Source organism: Littorina saxatilis, linkage group LG16 (assembly GCF_037325665.1).
Source record: "Littorina saxatilis isolate snail1 linkage group LG16, US_GU_Lsax_2.0, whole genome shotgun sequence".
Taxonomy (NCBI): Eukaryota; Metazoa; Mollusca; class Gastropoda; order Littorinimorpha; family Littorinidae; genus Littorina; species Littorina saxatilis.
In genome coordinates, this window is record NC_090260.1 from 47609335 (window position 1) to 47631176 (window position 21842).

General features: G+C 41.3%; 1 protein-coding gene across 1 annotated transcript; it reads left to right on the plus strand.

Moving 5' to 3' along the window:
- The first annotated feature begins 35 nt into the window (after positions 1 to 35).
- LOC138951398 (gastrula zinc finger protein XlCGF57.1-like) lies at positions 36 to 21689 on the plus strand. Its single transcript, XM_070323009.1, has 5 exons — positions 36 to 237; positions 1521 to 1709; positions 2524 to 2640; positions 12575 to 12835; positions 13049 to 21689. Exons 2-5 carry the CDS (start codon positions 1562 to 1564, stop codon positions 14527 to 14529), a joined length of 2007 nt encoding a protein of 668 aa, XP_070179110.1. The 5' UTR covers positions 36 to 237; positions 1521 to 1561; the 3' UTR covers positions 14530 to 21689.
- The last annotated feature ends 153 nt before the right edge of the window (positions 21690 to 21842 follow it).

The window sequence follows — 21842 nt, forward strand, 5'->3', positions numbered from 1 at the left end:
TGGACCATACATATATATATAATTATATGCATTATTCATATTATTCATGTAACTTGACACTTTTTCAGGATATGTTGTCATATAACAATATGATATTTATATGCTTCTGTCAAATAAAATAAAAGTGGGTGTACATTGAAGCGCGGTACAGCTGTTCGCTATATCCGGTCACAGGCTGCTACTTGTTGAATTATCCGAATCTGTTTCATAGATTGTACCTTCTTTCCCTGAACCATGGTAAGTTTTCAGAAATAGTGTATTATTTGTAACGTTTTAAGAGGATGAGATACTTTCTACTGCCAATGCTATTTGTGGGAATAAGTGAGATAACTTCCTATTTCTCCAACTCAAAGGTTTGTGTTGTCAGATTGGCTTGAAGAGTTCATGCACAGTGCGGAGTCACTGTATTCTATTCTACTGGGATTTTTGTCAGTTCAGCGAGTGTCTGCCAGCAGCAAAGTTTGTAGCTGGCGGGCTAATTATAGTCGAACTGGCGAGGCCGCGAGCCCGCCAGCCGAGCCTACAACACGCGTTTTATCTAGGTCACTCTCTGAAACATGTCTTCTTCTTCTTTCTTTAGACTGCCGCCTTCATCAAGGTGAAGATTCTGCAGACAATTATTAACTGTGCCTAAGCAATTTTGCCAGGAAAGACCCTTTTGTCAATCGTGGGATCTTTAACGTGCACACCCAATGTAGTGTACACGGGCGGAGGGTTCGGACACATGTCGTACAAATGTCGGTCTGTGAAAGATACGTGTTTGTTGATGTGAAAATGGGATCGTTTCCGTGACTTGAATTTTGGATTACCGTCATCTTGTGTATATTGTTCCTCTGATATTCAGGCTTTGTGTATGTGCAACCTAGAGGTCCGTGTGTAATTCGGTTTGTTTGATTTTGAAGTAATTCTGCTATCGACTGTACCGGCAGGTCCTTCTTTGTTCCACTTCCAATAAGCAGAACGTGCGCATTGTATACCATTTTGTAACCACGCTCAATGTTTATACCAACTACCTACTGTGATTCTGATGTTGCCGTCAGTAAGTACTTTGTCTAAACTGTGTCATAGAGTGAGAATAAGTGCGTGGGATGTTTTTGTGTTTGACTTTGGAGCAGTTTTGTTTCGTTAATCTATGCGCCTCGATCAGTGCATGCACGGTTTGAAACAGGCACTCGACTCTCAATAGCGCTGCTCGCGCGCTCCCACCTGCAGCCTGGCCTTATCAACACAGCCAGAGCAGGCCGCGACCTACTAACTGCTAAGACAAAGAGTGGTTTCGGGCGCCACTGTGGATGGGATGGGTGGGAGGGAAATGGGAGAGGAAAGGGTAAATAGGCGGGAGGGAGTGGACTTGGCCAGTTATTTTTAACTCACACCAGCAGTGTAGCTGACAGTACCTGTAATGGAATACAGTGGAGTGGGTGACGAATAATTTTCTTCAGAGAGTTCTACAGTTCTTAAAGGTATGTAAACATTTTCATCACAAGACTTACAAAAGATTTTTGCATTTTCTGTTACAGCACCAGCAGGTGAAGATTTCAAGACAGACAAAACAGTCAACATGCAGATGGAGCGTTCATCAGAAATACCAACATCGTCCAGTGCTGACAGCAACGTTGTTTGGCTGAAACTAGAGGCAGCTGAAATACCAACATCGTCCAGTGCTTACAGTGAAGTTGTTAGGCAGAAACAAGGGGCAGCTCCAAGCGGTGAGTGTGTAATGTGATATTCAGTGTGTGTCAAAGATGGAGAGCGGTGAGTGTGTAACGTGATATTGTGTGTGTCAAAGATGGAGACCTATGTTGTCGAAGAGTCATAAGCCTGTAGTGTGATGGAGACAACTCCAAGCGGTGAGTGTGTAACGTGATATTGTGTGTGTAAAAGATGGAGCACCGTGTTGTTGAAGAGTCATCAGCCTGTAGTGTGATGGAAGGTTGTGTACGTAAGGGTGAAAACTGATGAAACCCTGCAGTGGTTTTTTTTCTGAAAATGCGCTTTAATGGAACGTGTTGTGCAATTATCTAAGCATGTGTATAATTATGTTGTCATAATTCACTTTACCTTTTTTAGCTGTTCAAAAATCTTCAAATACGAAGGCTCGGAAACTAAAATGATACCCCATGGGAAATAATTTCTTGAGAAACCAGTGGTTCCATTTTCAAAATTAATTCATCATCAAATGTCCACTTTGCACAGGGAATACCCAGGCTGTTCATTTCTGGTATGTGACCAAGTGGAGAGATTGTCTTATTCCATGCGGAGGCCTGGCCACATCTGAGATTGTGTTCCAAACTGTTTTGAGATATGTTTACACAAGAAGGAATGTGCCGCTAAGTGTCATCTCTTTCTGTCTTTCGTGAACATATCTTCTTCTCTTTCAGGAAGAGAATCATTCTGTCTTTTTAGAGTTAATAATTTTGATCTTTTAGGAATGTTCTCTTTCATACGTTCAGAAAAGGTCTGTAAACATGTTCTCACGATGAAGAGAAGACTTCAAACAGATTTATGAATTTTCTGTTTCAGCACCAGCAGGTGAAGATTTCAAGAGAGAGAAAGCAGTGTGCGTACAGATGGAGCGTCCAACAGAAATACCAACATCGTCCAGTACTTACAGTATGGTGATGAAGACAACTCCAAGCAGTGAGTGTGTAACGTGATGTTGTGTGTGTGAACAGTGATGAGTGATCATGTACATTCAGTTATTGATTACTTGATACAGGTTTTAGATGTAAAAAATATTCGATTTACAGCAGTAAGCTAGGTTTCCAAGAGAACGACTGTTTTATGACTTTTGACACGTAAAATATTTTGGTATGTTAAAAAAGAAGGGCCATAAAGTTTCTTTTCTACCCCTACACTATGAGTTAAAAGGACAATGTTTCTTTTCGACCCCTAAACAATGAGTTAAAAGGACAATGCTTCTCGCATATCCTTGCTCAGGTCTCTTTGGGCTTAAAGTCATGTAGAAAATTATCTGGTTTCATTGACTTTTTTTGCACAGAGTTGAACACTGCATTTTTTCAACAAATTTCAGTCATGTAAATTGTCTGCCCAAAAGGCAAAAGTGTCCACCACAAAAATAAATGGGGGAGGCAAAAAAACTGATTTTAATGGTAAACTCGGAGCTCAGATGACACCAAATGGTGTTGGGTTCTTTGGAGACCCGGACCCCCCTATTCAAAGCGCCTTTGCTTCGCACCAGTAACTGGATGCAAAGCGTCTTCGATTGGTATTACTTCAAAATGCCTTTTTTACTTTTTACATTTTGTCAAGTTTTGACTAAATGTTTTAACGTAGAGGGGGGAATCGAGACGAGGGTCGTGGTGTATGTGCGTGCGTGCGTGCGTGCGTGTGTGTGTGTGTGTGTCTGTGTGTGTGTGTAGAGCGATTCAGACTAAACTACTGGACCGATCTTTATGAAATTTGACATGAGAGTTCCTGGGTATGAAATCCCCGAACGTTTTTTTCATTTTTTTGATAAATGTCTTTGATGACGTCATATCCGGCTTTTCGTGAAAGTTGAGGCGGCACTGTCACGCCCTCATTTTTCAACCAAATTGGTTGAAATTTTGGTCAAGTAATCTTCGACGAAGCCCGGACTTCGGTATTGCATTTCAGCTTGGTGGCTTAAAAATTAATTAATGACTTTAGTCATTAAAAATCAGAAAATTGTAAAATAAAATAAAAATTTATAAAACGATCCAAATTTACGTTTATCTTATTCTCCATCATTTTCTGATTCCAAAAACATATAAATATGTTATATTTGGATTAAAAACAAGCTCTGGAAATTAAATATATAAAAATTATTATCAAAATTAAATTGTCGAAATCAATTTAAAAATACTTTCATCTTATTCCTTGTCGGTTCCTGATTCCAAAAACATATAGATATGATATGTTTGGATTAAAAACATGCTCAGAAAGTTAAAATAAAGAGAGGTACAGAAAAGCGTGCTATCCTTCTCAGCGCAACTACTACCCCGCTCTTCTTGTCAATTTCACTGCCTTTGCCATGAGCGGTGGACTGACGATGCTACGAGTATACGGTCTTGCTGAAAAATGGCATTGCATTCAGTTTCATTCTGTGAGTTTGACAGCTACTTGACTAAATGTTGTATTTACGTCTTACGCGACTTGTTTCAATTCGCATGCCTAATATTTAAGAATAAGAATAATAAGAATAAGAATACTTTATTATCTCATAGAGAAATTCAGGCGTGGTACATAACAATAGTACAAACAAGACATTGATTTTACATAAAACATATAGCACTATATAACAGGGCAGGTTATAGAAACACCTTCCACATACCTCTCTGGACATTCCTTGCATTGTTCTTACGCATTCAGACATGAACACATCCATGTCTCATTTACACATCGCACACATGGACATTCTTATACGCTCAACTTACCCATTCACACATGGACATTCCACCACGCTCCACTTACACATTCTTATACGCTCCACTTACACATTCACACATGGGCATTCTTATATGCTCCACTCCCACATGGACATTCGACTACGCCCACTTACACGTTCACACATGGACATCTTTAAAGCACTGCGCTTACATTCTCGCACACCTGCACGTATAACGAACTATGGCTAAACATCATTGCAAAATATCATAGCATACAATATATTTAATGTTATCATTGTCCTTGTGGTAGGTTAGCTTAAAAAGTAAGTGAGGCGGTCATAGCCAATCACAACTCAGCAAAATGAATCAGCTAAGGTCTTCTTCTTCTGCTTTCGATGATCAGCCAAAGTCAAAAGCTACCTGCCCAGACAGCAACATCAGTTTTGATTTAGCTTTCTTGTATATGTCTCCTGGTCACTTGAAGGCAAAGTGTCACTGCTTTAAATCATGCAAAAATATGAAAGCTGCAAACCATCCAAATATAGGTGTTATATTCACCACAGATTGTCAAAAATCATTTTGTGTTTTGTAATAAAAAGAACAATTACACATGAGAATGCAGAAACTGATGCTGACAAAACCTGCAACTGTTTTGTTATGTTGCAATCGGACATTTCCGAACAGTAGACTTCCACTACATGGTTTTTGTGGTCCAAAGAATGAGATAGCGATATACGCATTTCTAGATGTGTGGGGGTAGTGTTGAGGCTGCGGCAACAACAAACAAACATAAAAATTCAAGTTTTGCCCAAAGTCACTTTTAAAGGGAAGCAACTGACTTTTCTTCCTCTTGACTTAGAGATAAAACGTGGTTATTCCCCTTTGCACACGATTCCTTGAACCACTAAGCCTATGTTCCTGTGGTCGCAGGGTGTGTGTATGTTCTTTTTTTTTGTTTGTTGTTGTTGTGGACAACGCCTTTATTTTCAAATTTTGCAATTATGAAAAAAGTGCATAGTGTAAAGGGTATTATGAAACACGAAGTTTCATTTCATTTTCAAACATGAATGTTAAATTTACGGGAGTACCATATCTAAATTTGCTAATGCACATTTTAGCAATAAGAACTAAATGGTTAATGATATCTAGACACACGTTGCCTGCATTTTCAACACAAACAACCCCAAGTAGTACAGATTTTGCGTTAAGTTTAACACGTACACCAGTTTTATCTAGTATAGTGTTTTCGACGTGTTTCCATAAAGGCTTAACTTTACTACAATCATAGAAAAAATGTTCGATGTAGTCTCTTTCGTGTGTGCAGTATGGACAATATTCACTGTCGGACAGTCCCATTTTTTGTAGAAGAATGTTTGTGGGATAGATGTTGTGAACAATTTTCCAGTGCAATTCTCGTAGTCTTGATTCTTTTGTTGCGTTTTTTGCTATAGACCAGGATGTTTCATTGACGTCAAAATTAAATGTATTTTTCCAAAATAAAACAGAACAGGGAGTGGAATACTTCGTCTTTACAATAAATTGCCTAATCAGGTTTGCAATCGTATGGTTCGTACCGTTAAAGGCTAAATAGTGTTGTTCGTTAATATCAGATGTAACAAACTCTGGGTTGTTTCTCAAGTATTTGGAGACAGCGGCTCTAACGACCAGGTATTCCAGATAGAGATTTGGCGAGGGCCCTAAAATTTCATTTACCATTTCAAATGGCATAATAGTATTGTTGTGCAACACATCATTCACATATGTAAACCCTTTCTGAGCCCATTTCTGATAATAAATAACCTGATTCTGGTAGACTATACCACTATTATTCCAAAGACACGTCATTTTTAACGATCCATGCCATGGAGTTTTACTATAATCTAGCCATGTCGAGGCAACATGTTACCAAAAAACAGACTTAATCTGATGAAAGCCTTTGAATTTTTTGTTCCTATAGTAGTACTAAAACAAGCTAAGTTCCTTCCAAAAGATTGAAATGTTCCTCTTGGTATCCATGTCCTCGTGCCATTCACATCCTTACTCGACAGTTTAATAAACCATTGACACAGGAATGAGTCTTGCATCACCTTGATATCTATCATATTTACCCCGCCCTGGTCTGTGTTACTGTTGACTACTACCCTTTTCACCTTTTCAAATGCTTTCTTATTACAGTCCCGTTTCCTCCACAAAAACCTATACAGTAGAGTGTTGATTTCTTTCAGCACCTTATCTGGCAAGCAGATGGACTGTAACACATACACAAACTGTGATAACAAAAAACTCTTAATTACGCATATTTTTCCGAGAATACCCAGATTTCGTTTTTCCCAGTTTAGAATTATTCTTTTAACTTTATAGCGATTTTTTCTTGCCAGTTCATCTCAATTTCGGATGCGCTTTTAGCGTTTGAGAAGTAAACTCCTAAGATTTTTATCTGGTTTACGCGTTTAAAGCCAAAATCATCCATGTTTTCATTTCTTTTGGAACCAATCAACATCATTTCGAACTTGTGCATGTTTAACTTAAGACATGTCATGATATTAAAGTAAATTGCTCCAGTATTTCTAAAACACAGTTAATGTCTTCTTCGTCTCTTAGAAACATGGTGATGTCATCAGCATATAACAATACTTTTGATATGTTGTCTGCTACGTTTAGCCCTTTTAGCTCTACACTCTGTCTAAAACGAATCGCTAGGAGTTCTACACCGATCACGAAGGCCAGAGGTGAGAAAGGACACCCCTGACGAATCCCGGAATTCACTTCAAAGTCTTCGGAAAGCCACCCGTTATAGCCAATACAACTTCTTGTATTAGCAAAAAGAACTTGGACCCACTGAACAAAGTCTAGACCGAAGCCTAGCCTTCTAAAGGCACTAAGCATGTTTTTTTTGGAAATAGAGTCAAAAGCAGCCTGAAAATCGAGTGCTAATAGTACACCAGGTTTTTCTTTAAGTCTGAAATATTCAATTACATCATGAATTGTTCTTAAATGAGCACTAACGTTCCGACCTTTTATATAACCCAACTGGTCCTCGTGTACAACGCTATCTATAACAGTACATAGTCGATTCGCTAAACATTTTGCTAACACTTTGTAATCTGCATTTGTCAGTGAAATTGGCCTCCAGTTAGAGAGTTTGTCTTTCGGGAGGTTTTTCCCTTTATGAATAAGGGTTAACCATACCTGTCAAGTCCTACGCATTCTGCGTAATTCTTACGGTTTTTCAGTGTTTTTTGGGTCCTACGTCGTATACCTCAAACCATACGCATTTTCAGCATTTAAAAAAAAAAAAAAAATTTTTCTTTTTTTTCTGGCATGGACTGCCGTTCATTCCTTTCTGAGGAGGAGCTTGCACCAGCCACACAACAGAAGTTCTGGCATGATGTGCGCCAGTTCTATGTGGCCTGTGTGAGGAAAATGTTGAATAAATTTCCATTTGGCAGTGAAACCCTGCAACAGCTTCAAGTGCTGGATCACAGTCTGGGAGCTGACACACTGACTGCCTTCTTGCAGGTCAAAATTAACTCTGAGGCATGCTGCCATGATTTTAAGGTGACTGGCAGCATGATTGACAAAGCAAAGATTTGCACAGATGAATACAACAAAGAACACAAGTGACAAATGACAAGTGAGAAAAAAATGAACGAACAAGAGTGCAGTGTAAATGTATTACATGTAGTGGTAAATAAAGAGCAGTTTGTGTAGAAAGGAATTTATCATATGTGTTTTACTTTTAGTTTGCGAAAAACAATCTGATTGGTTTAGTGTGTATGCGTGAGAAGTTGAATTTGTGCGTTTAACCACATCCTGATCCACGCATTAACTATGGTTTTTGATCCCCAACTATGGTTTCTTATGCCATTTACTATGGTCAGAGGCCAAAAGTACTTGACAGGTACTGTATGGTTAACACAGCCGCCGTTTGTGAGTGCGACAAGTGACCGTTTTGAAACGACGCATTATAGGAGTGAACAACAAGGCCCTTTAACTTGACCCAGAAAAATTTCAGAAATTCAGTTGTAAGACCGTCAGTGCCAGGAGATGAGCCGTTATTTAACTTACTTAGCGCCCTAGAGGCCTCTTCAACACTTATTTCACCTTCACAAACTTTCTTCTCCTCCTCTGTCAGACGAGGGGTTTCACAATTTTGCAAAAAAGAATCTGTATCGTTATCAATGTTGATGCTATTGTCACTGTACACATATTTGTTTTCAAAGTAGTGTTTTTGAGCCTGCAGTATGTCAAACTGATCGACTAATACATCGCCATTATCAAGCTTGATGCTGGGAAACAATTTTGCACTGGCTCGAGATTTTTCAAGGTTTAAAAAGTACTTTGTATTTTTTTCCCCTTCATCAATCCATTTCATTCTAGATCGTGTTTGGGCACTTTTTAAGCGTTCATGCTCAAAGACTTCTAGTTGAAACTTCAGTGCCTCGCGATTACGAAGCAGATTTTCATCAAGCGGTTGTTTGGCAAGTGATGATTCACACTGTGCCAGTTTATCTTGTAAGTGCAAATACTTGTTTTTCTTTAAAACTGCCAGGTTTTTGCTGTACTGAATAGTTTCGTCCCTTATCTCTAACTTAAGTAATTCCCACCGGTTCTCAGCACTCTCTGGTGTGTCTGTGCGAAGGGAAGAGTCAATAAGGTTATTCATTCTTTCTACGAATACACTGTCCTTTTACAAGGCGTTGTTGAACTTCCAGAAGCCGGGACCTCTGGTCACTTCGGAACATTTTAAAGACACAAGCACCCCCCTGTGATCAGAGGAGGGAACAGAGTAAATCTCCGTTTCCAACACACTGTCCATTGCAGCATCGTTCAAAAACACGTAGTCGAGTCTTCTTGCAGTTAATTTGCCGTTGCTGATTCTTGACCAGGAGAATTCCTTGCATAGAGGGTTTAGCACCCGCCACGCGTCACATAGTTCGCACTCAGTAACAAAGTCGTTGAAAAGTTTAACGAGTGCTGGCGAGTGATTTTCGCCTGCGATGATGTCTAATTTATTGTCCATCACTGCGTTAAAGTCACCGCAGACTACTTTAAGATCACAATCACAATCACTAATTGTATCTGAAAGAGAAGTCAGAAAATGTTTAGTGTCAGCTAAGTTACACAGGGCGTACACATTGAAGATAGCCATTTCTTTAGTGCCAATGTTAACTTTTACCATCAGAATTCTATCAGAAATTATTTCTGTGGACCATGCATGGGGAAAGTGTTTTCTCACCAGTATTACCTGGCCTCTACTATGACGAGTACCAGCACAGTACACAACCTCACCACCCCATTCTTTCTTCCACTGCTCTGCATCTTCGGGCATTATGTACGACTCTTGCACACATACAATGTCATATTTCTTTTCCTTTAACATTCTAAATATCTTTTTGCGTTTTGATGTATTCCGGAGTCCTCTAACATTTAAGGAGAACGCTTTGACACCATCTGCCATCGCTGGAGTGAGATAGTGTAAATACTAAAAAAAACAACTGGTGAAATCGCAGAGCCATAGTACGTAAGTCCGTAAGCCAAAGCCGGGCCGTCGTCGTTGGGTCAGTCGGTCAGTTAGTCGGTCGGTCGGTCAGCCTTTCTCCTGGCCTTCTTCATCGTGAGAGGCCATCTTCGCCATCTTCGTCGGTGTTCCTAGCGGGCTACCAGAACGGTCCCGCTTGGGAGTGTAGGAGCGACTTCTGCTCTGGGTGCCAGCGCGGTTTCCAAGACGCCCGCGGTCAGTTGTGTGAGACATTGAGTTTCTGCTTTGTTCGCTGTTGTTACCCGCAGCCGCGGACAGCTGTTCTGGCTTCTGCTGGTCTCCTGAAGCGGAGCCAGAGTTGACGTCAAGATCACAACATGGGTCGCCACTCTTGTGGCCCGGTTTTTTGCATGATCTACATACCACGTCCCCCTGACACGTGGAGACATGGTGACCCGTCTCTAGACACTTTGAACAGATCACGGTCTTTTTCTGGTTTTGTTCGCGGTGATACACTTTGGCAGTGAAGAAACTGACTTTGAGTGTTTTCTCTAGTGGGGTGTTTGGTGTGGAAATGAATACAAATCTTCTCCCCGTGAGAAACCGGGTTAGTTTTCCATCAGCGTCTCTGGCCCTTTCTTGTTTGATGGCTGATCGGAGTTCTACTCCAACCCTGATAAGGGCAGTTTTGATTCCAGAATCGGCCACAGATATAGGAATGTCGTCCACCCAGACTTTCGTCGAAGGTTTCTCTTCTCCAGTTTCGTTGCGCAAGATGAAGGGGTTAGTGTCTGCGACTTGCAGAGAGACCCCTCTGAGGGAAAGTCCCTTGACCAAAAGAGTGTTACGAGCCTCAGTGGAGGCAGGGTAGATTCTCCATAGACCTTTGATGTTTTGAGCACCGAGAACCGTCTCGCGCCCAGAGACCCTTTCTGCCGCGACACAAATATCGATGCATTTAGGTCGATCACTGTCACCATTTGGAATAGCACTGTTTTTTGAGTCACTTGAGAAAAAGTGACTCTATGTAATCGGTCAGTGTTAGTCTGTCCGGCCGGCCGTCCGGCCGGCCGGCCGGCCGTCCGTAGACACCACCTTAACGTTGGACTTTTCTCGGAAACTATCAAAGCGATCGGGCTCATATTTTGTTTAGTCGTGACCTCCAATGACCTCTACACTTTAACGATGGTTTCGTTGACCTTTGACCTTTTTCAAGGTCACAGGTCAGCGTCAAAGGAAAAATTAGACATTTTATATCTTTGACAAAGTTCATCAGATGTGATTGAAACTTTGTAGGATTATTCTTTACATCAAAGTATTTACATCTGTAGCCTTTTACGAACGTTATCAGAAAAACAAGGGAGATAACTAGCCTTTTCTGTTCGGCAACACACAACTTAACGTTGGGCTTTTCTCGGAAACTATAAAAGTGACCGGGCTCAAATTTTATGTGAACGTGACTCCCAGTGACCTCTACACTTTGACGTCTGCTTTGGTGACCTTTGACCTTTTTCAAGGTCATAATATTCAGAACTGCGAAAGTGACTCGATCGAGCGTTTGCTCTTCTTGTTTTATAAAAACTGGCAGTACTTGCGATGCCATGGTTACCACACAGGTGTCCACAATCAAAGAAAGAACACGAAAATCCTGTCCAGAAAATCTGCTATGGTGGGCCAAAGGCCAAAGCCCTTGTCAAAATTCAAACACCTGCGACGAGGCCTATAACACAGGTAAGGCTTAGCCACAAAACACAGCAGTCATTGAACACAGCTCACGGCAAATCAGAGCATCGACACTTGCGACCGTCTCCGCCAAGAGTTCAGCTGCGAATCTCATCTGAAGTTCTTTTGACAAGGCACGTATGCCCACATACAGCATAAAGCCTGGAACTCTGTAAACGCAGGACTCCGAGACGTTCGCAAGAACCCAGTCCTCTACGGAAGAAGATGACTTTAAAGGCTCACTCCTTCTTGTGAAAATGGTTTGGATCAGCATCTCAGATCAGGTCAGGCTTTACATGGGATAAGACCATCCCTTCACTTGGTTACATACTAACAATTCCTCACTGCCCCTGGTGAGTTGCTATTGCTGTACAGTGGAAACCACCGGCACGGTTGGCCTGGTGGTAAGGCGTCCACCCCGTGATCGGGAGGTCGTGGGTTCGAACCCCGGCCGGGTCATACCTAAGACTTTAAAATTGGCAATCTAGTGGCTGCTCCGCCTGGCGTCTGGCATTATGGGGTTAGTGCTAGGACTGGTTGGTCCGGTGTCAGAATAATGTGACTGGGTGAGACAGAAAGCAAGCAAACAAACAAACAGTGGAAACCTGATTTTCTTAGATTTTTGAAGGGTCTGAATAAAATGATTTCTTGAGAAGCCAGTGGTTGCATTTACGACATTTAATTTGATTCATCACATTGATTACCCACGCTATTCATTTCTGGTATGTGACCAAGTGGACAGATGGTCGTATTCCATGCGAAGACCTGCAAAATGTGAGATGGTGAGCCAAACTGTTTTTCTGAGAAGTTGTGTGCCTTGAAGTGACATCTTTTTCTGTCTTTCGTTAATGTGTCTTCTTTTCTTTCAGGAAGAGAATCTTTCTGTCTTTGGGAGTTGTGAATTTCTATCTTTCAGGAATGCTGTCTTACATACCTTCAGAAAAGGTATGTAAACATTTTCATCACAAGACTTACAAAATTTTTGCATTTTCTGTTACAGCACCAGCAGGTGAAAATTTCAAGACAGACAGAACAGTCAACGTGCAGATGGAGCGTACATCAGAAATACCAACATCGTCCAGTGCTGACAGCAACGTTGTTTGGCTGAAACAAGAGGCACCTGAAATACCTACATCGTTCAGTGCTCACAGCGACGTTGTTTGGCTGAAACAAGAGGCAGCTGAAATACCAACATCGTCCAGTGCTGACAGCAACGTTGTTTGGCTGAAACAAGAGGCACCTGAAATACCAACATCGTTCAGTGCTCACAGCGACGTTGTTTGGCTGAAACAAGAGGCAGCTGAAATACCAACATCATCCAGTGCTTACAGGGACGTTGTTTGGCTGAAACAAGAGGCAGCTGAAATACCAACATCATCCAGTGCTGACAGCAACGTTGTTTGGCTGAAACAAGAGGCAGCTGAAATACCAACATCATCCAGTGCTGACAGCAACGTTGTTTGGCTGAAACAAGAGGCAGCTGAAATACCAACATCATCCAGTGCTTACAGGGACGTTGTTTGGCTGAAACAAGAGGCACCTGAAATACCAACATTGTCCAGTGCTCACAGCGACATTGTTAGACTGAAACAAGAAGCAGCTGAAATACCAACATCATCCAGTGCTTACAACGACGTTGTTAGACTGAAACAAGAGGGGCAGAAACAAGGGGCAGCAGAAATCCCAATTGATTTTGGAACCATTGCAGACACAGCTTCATTTTCAGAACAAGATGGGTGTACATGTTCTAATGATATCAAGCGTGAAAAAGACGGTGTGGGGGAGGGTGGAGACATGTTGACAAGAGGAAGACCACATGCCTGCCTTAAATGTACAACAACATTTGGTCAAAAGGGGGGTGTAAACAAACACATGTTAACACATACAACTGAACAGCCACATGCCTGTCCTCATTGCAAAGTGATATTTGCTCAGAAAGGGCATTTGAAGACCCACATGTTGACACATACAGGAGAAAAGCCACATGCCTGTCCTCTTTGTACAGTAAAATTTGCATGCAAAGGGAGTTTGAAGACTCACATGTTGACACATACAGGAGAAAAGCCACATGCCTGTCCTCATTGTTCAAAGAAATTTGCTCTCAAATTTCATTTAATGACCCACATATTGACACATACAGGAAAAAAGCCACATGCCTGTCCTCATTGTTCAAAGAAATTTGTTCAGAAAGGGGATTTGAAGAAACACATGTTGACACATACAGGAGAAAAGCCTCATGCCTGTCCTCATTGTTCAAAGAAATTTGTTCAGAAAGGGGATTTGAAGAAACACATGTTGACACATACAGGAGAAAAGCCACATGCCTGTCCGCGTTGTACGGTAACATTTGCTCTCAAAGGAAATTTGAAGACTCACATGTTGACACATTCAAGAGAAAAGCCACTCGCCTGTCCTGATTGCAAAGTGAAGTTTGCTCTGAAAGGGACTTTGAAGACCCACATGTTAACACATACAGGAGAAAAGCCACACGCCTGTCCTTATTGCAAAGTGAAGTTTGCTCTGAAAAGGCAATTGAAGACCCACATCTTTACACATACAGGAGAAAAGCCTCATGGCTGTCCTCATTGTTCAAAGAAATTTGTTCACAAATGGCATTTAAAGACCCACATATTGACACATACAGGAGAAAAGCCACATGCCTGTCCTCATTGTTCAAAGAAATTTGCTCAGAAAGGGGATTTGAAGCCCCACATGTTGACACATACAGGAGAAAAGCCTCATGCCTGTCCTCATTGTTCAAAGAAATTTGGTCGGAAAGGGGATTTGAAGCCCCACATGTTGACACATACAGGAGAAAAGCCTCATGCCTGTCCTCATTGTTCAAAGAAATTTGGTCGGAAAGGGGATTTGAAGACCCACATGTTGACACATACAGGAGAAAAGCCTCATGCCTGTCCTCATTGTTCAAGCAGGGTTTGTACAGGTCATGGATAACCTGGAAAGTCATGGAATTTGATTTTTAATTTTCCAGGCCTGGAAAGTCATGGAATTTCAATTCAAGTCATGGAAAGTCATGAAATTTAACAAAAATAAGAAAGAAAAAAAAATTAACCTTTAGCACGCCAGCGGCGATTTTGGTTGCCCAGCCATTCCCCGATTTGCGTCGCCAGCACAAGGCTTGTTCGTATGACCAACTTCTCGTTCGTATTTGCATACGAGAATAACGGTATTGTTAACGGCACTTGAGTCAAAGCGAGGCTCACTTCCTTCCATTATCTCGTCGTGTCGTCTGCGCTGCATTTGAGTCGGTTTCGTCGAAGTTTTCTGCTTTTGTTTTTGCATCGATAAAGTACTTTAGCGCTTCGACAAGCAAGACAGAGGATGATGAGTTTGAAACTTTCTTTCGAGTTGTTTCTTGACAACAAAAAGTATGCGGAATTGGAACGAATTACCGAGGAAGATCTTCGCAATGAACTGTGTACAGTAGTACCTGCCATATCCGGTCACCCATTTGTCATTGCAAAGGTGACCGCAAATATCAGGTGGCCGTTCATTACAGGCCCCCTCCTCCTCCAAAAAACCCAAAAAAACACGATCAAGTTTTCATGAAGAAAAGAAAGCGATCATCCACGAGCCGCCGATTCATTGTCTCTGTTAGTTTTGCTTTCGTTTATAAATACATCTTAATTATTTGCGTGTTTAACTCTATCGTCCTGGCTAAGCTATTGTTTCGTATGTTTCTATGTGTGTTGTTTGGATTATTATATATGTATTTGAGTGTCAGATAAACAAGTGTTTCAAACTCACATCAGCTGTGATCGATCCGGAAGTGACTGCCGTAAATGTACATGTATGCGCATGTCTGTATTTACAGTTTGCGCATGCGTAAGTATTGATGTCGTCTGCTCGTGCTGTGCCGTCTGTGCACACAACACACACACACACACACACACACACACACACACACACACACACACAAGTGGCCGTTAAGTGGCCGCTCCTGTCGAGTAAGAGGGGCACCTTAGGTCAAAAATCAGTGACCGTTGACCGCGTCAGACAGGTTAACGGCCATTAAGAGTCAATTATAGAAGGAAAATTCATTAGTCATGGGAAAGCTGGCCGCTCCGGGCAGGTTCACGCCCACGAAAGGGCCGGAAATGGAAGGGACTACTGTATTGCGGTGAAAAAAATGACAGTTCGTCAAGTCACAGTGACGGTTACGAAACGGAATTTACGAAAGTGCAGATGGATACAAACAGTGGCAGGTCCAGTTTAGTGAAATGACAGGGCCAGCAAACATTACCGATAATCTGACTGCGTAGCAAATGCTTGACTTGCTTGTCGAAGAGACACTGCGTAGAAACTGACTCAAATTCAGTGCAAAGCAAGCCAGTGTTAAAACTGGCAGTGACAAGACGTAAAAAGTTTGCGTGTTCGGAAATGGTGGATCTAGTCATGGAAAATGTTATTGAGGATCATGGAAAGTCATGGAAAAGTCATGGAATTTTGTTTCTAAAAACCAGTGGGGACCCTGTACAAGAGAAAAGCCACATGCCAGGAAGCACCGCGAAAGCATTATTTGTCATATTTTATAGATTTACACCATAAATATGTGTCAGTGCAGATTCAGCAGAACAAATCTTAATGTCAAAGTCCAACAAAGTATATACATGTATCTAATATAGGTTCTTGTACATTCTGTATGGAAACTGAAGTAGACGATTGCAGTCTCTATGCACTGATTAATGACTCCAAATGAGTTACACATGGCTTAGCTTGCCTCACATTCAAGGATGACAACTCTTCCACAGCTTAAAACACCCAGACACAGAGTTATCTCCACAATCTGTCCAACTGATAAAGTGTTTTTCTACATGCGTGTTTAGTACTGCTGATACTGCCTTCACAAAGTATGCATCTCCATTTTTGACTCACATGCGAAGCAAAAGTGAGTCTATGTACTCACCCGAGTCGTCCGTCCGTCCGTCCGTCCGTCCGGACGTCCGTCCGTCCGGCCGTCCGGAAAACTTTAACGTTGGATATTTCTTGGACACTATTCAGTCTATCAGTACCAAATTTGGCAAGATGGTGTATGATGACAAGGCCCCCAAAAACATACTTAGCATCTTGACCTTGCTTCAAGGTCAAGGTCGCAGGGGCCATAAATGTTGCCTAAAAAACAGCTATTTTTCACATTTTTCCCATTTTCTCTGAAGTTTTTGAGATTGAATACCTCACCTATATATGATATATAGGGCAAAGTAAGCCCCATCTTTTGATACCAGTTTGGTTTACCTTGCTTCAAGGTCAAGGTCACAGGAGCTCTTCAAAGTTGGATTGTATACATATTTTGAAGTGACCTTGACCCTGAACTATGGAAGATAACTGTTTCAAACTTAAAAATTATGTGGGGCACATGTTATGCTTTCATCATGAGACACATTTGGTCACATATGATCAAGGTCAAGGTCACTTTGACCCTAATGAAATGTGACCAAAATAAGGTAGTGAACCACTAAAAGTGACCATATCTCATGGTAGAAAGAGCCAATAAGCACCATTGTACTTCCTATGTCTTGAATTAACAGCTTTGTGTTGCATGACCTTGACCTTGGGTCAAGGTCACATGTATTTTGGTAGGAAAAATGTGTAAAGCATGTGAGTCGTATGGGCTTTGCCCTTCTTGTTAATTTTTCTTTTTAATCTACACACCATTTTGTAACATTGTATGCATCCTGGCAATGATGATAATGTTTTTGATGTACGCTGATAATTATATTTTACGCTGCCTTGTGTTCATTCGTACTTGTAAAAAATATTTCTGATTTATTTCTGATTTTACTGCTTGCAAATGCTATTGTTTCAATTCACTTTTTGTTCTGCCTTTTCCCGTCTTTGTTTGTTTGTTTGTTTGCTTAACGCCCAGCCGACCACGAAGGGCCATATCAGGGCGGTACATGTACTACTTTGACATATAACGTGCGCCACACACAAGACAGAAGTTGCAGCACAGACTTCATGTCTCACCCAGTCACATTATTCTGACACCGGACCAACCTGTCCTAGCACTAACCCCATAATGCCAGACGCCAGGCGGAGGAGCCACTAGATTGCCAATTTTAAAGTCTTAGGTATGACCCGGCCGGGGTTCGAACCCACGACCTCCCGATCATGGGGCGGACTCCTTACCACTAGGCCAACCGTGCCGGTCCTTTTCCCGTCGCGATATAACCTTCGTGCTTGAAAATGGCGTTAAACACGAAAGAAAGATGTTCTGCCTTTTTATGAAATTCTTGTGGCCGAACACCCCGAAAAATTCTTACGTGTGCCTAGGTTACAACTCAACTGAATTTCTTGTACCACTGACATTGATACAATATTCACCGATTGCTTTCAACATGTCGGGGTGTGCCTAAATTGTCTCACCTGTGATTTGTGGCCTGAGGGATTCCATTTACAAATCACAGGTGAGACAATTTAGGCACACCCCGACATGTTGAAAGCAGCAGGTCGATATTGTAATTCACGGTAAATCTATCCATTCAAAGGATCTTTCTTTTTGGATGTGAAGTGGCACCTCAATTCATCAATTTTATTCAGGACTTGTCACGTACTTATCATCGCCTTCGGTGAAAGTATAGTCCCAAGGAATTACGATGTGCTTAGCACGACATTATAATTCGCTTGAGGTTATTATGTGCTTTTCTATATTTTACAGACTGACTTTTCCATGGCTTGTTCCTTTTGAGAAGACTGCAAAGGCCGAATCACAAAGTGACGTTCTCGCTAGAACAATTCGTCATTCATTATAACATGACGTCACATCCTTTTCATGTCTCGGTCACCAAATTGCGTACATGCTGTCTTCCATTTCCCTTGATTTGTCTATCGTTCGTGCGCGTGACCAACCGGCTGGCAGAAACTATTGCAGTCATGGCGACACGTGAAACACATGACCTGTATTGATACGCTTGCCAGGAAGTGTACATTGAGGCAGATCCATTTGGAGGTGAGACACGCTGATTGCCTGACCGCTGAGTGATTGCATTGACCAATCAAAATGTCGAATTAACAAAGAAGGATTTACAATGCTTTATAATTGCGCATTCATTCATAATTCCTCTGGGTTTTTTCCCCTCCTCTTTCTCTCTCATGTCTGCTAATGATATTTGGAATAGTGACCCGTTTTCCTCAGTAAACAATTTTAAGTCGATTTGATGACAGATCTGTTTGTTTTGTTGATGTTTGCTCGTTTCAATACTTTTTTCCCCCCCTAATAATTTTCAGTAACTTTTTGACCAAGTGTGTATTACATTCCTCTTTGTTTGTAGGCTCAATACCCATTGTATTGGTGGGTTTTTTAAAAGTCTGTAGTCATTTTTTCCTCAACCTTTTCGTTCATTCATAGACCATTTATCCTGGACCGCCAACTAGCTCTCTCTCCGCTCTTTCTCTCTATTACGAGGTAGCGGCCTCGCGCATTTAGGAACCTACGCTTACATGGGCTTTCAGAAATCGGGGGGATGTCATATCCGGTGTCGATTGTAGACATGGACGAAGTTGCCGAGGTAAGTTCTGAAAATGCTAAAATAAACTCAGCTAAAGTGCACATGGAACATGTTTTTCGATGAGTTTTGTTAAAGGCATATGTACGCGCTCCCGTGTTTACAAAGTGTAGTTTGCCAATAATCGATGTCAAACGCACCATAAGACCATGTAATGACGATATGTCGCCATGCGCGGACCATATACATGCATTACAGCTTGTTTTAGAGTCCCAAAAACTTTGGATGTAAACAAAGACGCGGAGTTATTTCCCTTGCGTCAACGCTACCTCTGTTGGCAAATCTATAAATAGGACGATCCAGATCAAAATGAAAATTAACATATCTCAACATTGAAGGGGTCCTAGACCACAATATTTTGCAGGGAACTTAATTTAGCATGTCTCCAGCTGTTGGTAAAGCAATTAGCGTGTATAGTCATCGAGTACATATGGCTTTAAGTTTAGTTTGGAGTTTTAGAAAATCCAGTTCATTGTCACCTCCCATTGTCACAAATAACTGGAGCGTGCTTTCTTTTCACTGTCTTCGAATCGCTGGCCTTTCAAACCGGACGCTAAGCGCCCCTGAAAGTCGAGTGTCGTAACCTCGAAGGGTCACGTGATGAGTTGGCGGTCCAGGCTATTTGGTCTATGGTTCATTGTACTGCACCCACCCCCACCCACCCCCACCCACCCCTTATCCCACCTCACCCCAGTTAGACTGGTTATATTTCAAAGCCAAACAGACTACTTTTTGATTCCAGCCTGCCAGTTGATTTTGTCCCACTACAGGATTGCACTTCAATATGTGACCCTCCACCACGGAATGAGTCGCATGTCACCTTTGCATGATTTTTATATTTGTACATTTTCCTAACAAGTTTTTTTATACTCTATCCAGTGGTAAAAACCGTTTAAGAAAAGAGCGAAAACTGTTTGAGTTATAAGCCTGTGACTAAAGTGACCCTCACACTGTTACCAGACACTCTCCGGACTTATATTAAGCCTAGCGCAGAACCGTGCGAGGTGACATGCGACTCATTTCGTGGTGGAGGGTCACATGTTTCAACAGAAATACAAAGACGCAAATGCTTTGCATTATTTCTCAAATACAGTGGAACCCCCCAATTTAAGACTCCCCCTTTTTGACTCACATGCGAAGCAAAAGTGAGTCTATGTACTCACCCGAGTCGTCCGTCCGGCCGTCCGGAAAACTTTAACATTGGATATTTCTTGGACACTATTCAGTCTATCAGTACCAAATTTGGCAAGATGGTGTATGATGACAAGGCCCCAAAAAACATACATAGCATCTTGACCTTGCTTCAAGGTCAAGGTCGCAGGGGCCATAAATGTTGTCTAAAAAACAGCTATTTTTCCCATTTTTCCCATTTTCTCTGAAGTTTTTGAGATTCAATACCTCACCTATATATGATATATAGGGCAAAGTAAGCCCCATCTTTTGATACCAGTTTGGTTTACCTTGCTTCAAGGTCAAGGTCACAGGAGCTCTTCAAAGTTGGATTGTATACATATTTTGAAGTGACCTTGACCCTGAACTATGGAAGATAACTGTTTCAAACTTAAAAATTATATGGGGCACATGTTATGCTTTCATCATGAGACACATTTGGTCACATATGATCAAGGTCAAGGTCACTTTGACCCTTATGAAATGTGACCAAAATAAGGTAGTGAACCACTAAAAGTGACCATATCTCATGGTAGAAAGAGCCAATAAGCACCATTGTACTTCCTATGTCTTGAATTAACAGCTTTGTGTTGCATGACCTTGGATGACCTTGACCTTGGGTCAAGGTCACATGTATTTTGGTAGGAAAAATGTGTAAAGCAGTTCTTAGTGTATGATGTCATTGCTAGGTTTAGTTATTGAAGGTCAAGGTCATGTAAAGGTCAAGGTCAAGCATGTGAGTCGTATGGGCTTTGCCCTTCTTGTTAAGACCTTGTTTTCTCAGATTTTCTGTTCATAACCTCTGTAAATGTACCTCCATTTTAAGACTCCCTCCTTTTTAAGACCCTGTTTTCTTAGATTTTTGGAGGTCTTAAAAGGGGGTTCCACTGTAGACTTCCTCTTGTCATTTTTCTGAAGAAAATATCGCAATAAAAAGATTTAAAAAAAAGGTTTTGTATACTTAGAGGAGACTAATATTCAATTATTTTTTCCCTGAATGATGTTTTCAGTCTGCTGTTTTGGGAGGGCCGCGAATTCTGATTGTCTCACAGTTTTTCCTTTTAGTCTTTTGAAATAATTTTGTTTTAATAAATCAGTAATTTTTAACAATATAAGTTTATGTTTGGATAATATACATTTTCCTCATGACTTCTACTATTAGTGATCATTGTTTCTTTGTGAGGCCGTATCATTCTTTTCTGCAGAGGTGGGCAGGAAAAGTGAATTTCTTTTTGCTTTTTGGAGTTATGCACATGCATATGTCCTTTCACCAACAGTTGACCTTTTGTGTGATGCCTTGTATTTTTTTTGCTACCTGGCAGCCCTGAATGTTTGACTTGTTGACTAGTAAAACCTAGTGTTTTTTTAAATGAACTCGAATGCATACTGATGTCGTGCTTGAAATAAAAATGCTAGAACATAAAACATTTTTTCTGCAACATTTATCGTGTGTGTGTGTGTGTGTGTGTGTGTGTCTGTGTGTGTGTGTGTGTGTGTGTGTGTGTGTGTATGTGTGTGTGTGTGTGTGTGAAAGAAATAGAGCAAGCGAGAGAAAGAGAGAAGAGGAGTGTG

Excerpts from the sequence above, each read along its gene's own strand:
- LOC138951398 (XM_070323009.1), top strand. The coding sequence starts at position 1,562 with ATGCAGATGGAGCGTTCATCAGAAATACCAACATCGTCCAGTGCTGAC. Across the intron at positions 1,710-2,523 it reads ACAAGGGGCAGCTCCAAGCG|CACCAGCAGGTGAAGATTTC; the intron begins GTGAGTGTGTAA and ends TTTCTGTTTCAG. Across the intron at positions 12,836-13,048 it reads TGAAATACCAACATCGTTCA|AGGCAGCTGAAATACCAACA; the intron begins GTGCTCACAGCG and ends GGCTGAAACAAG.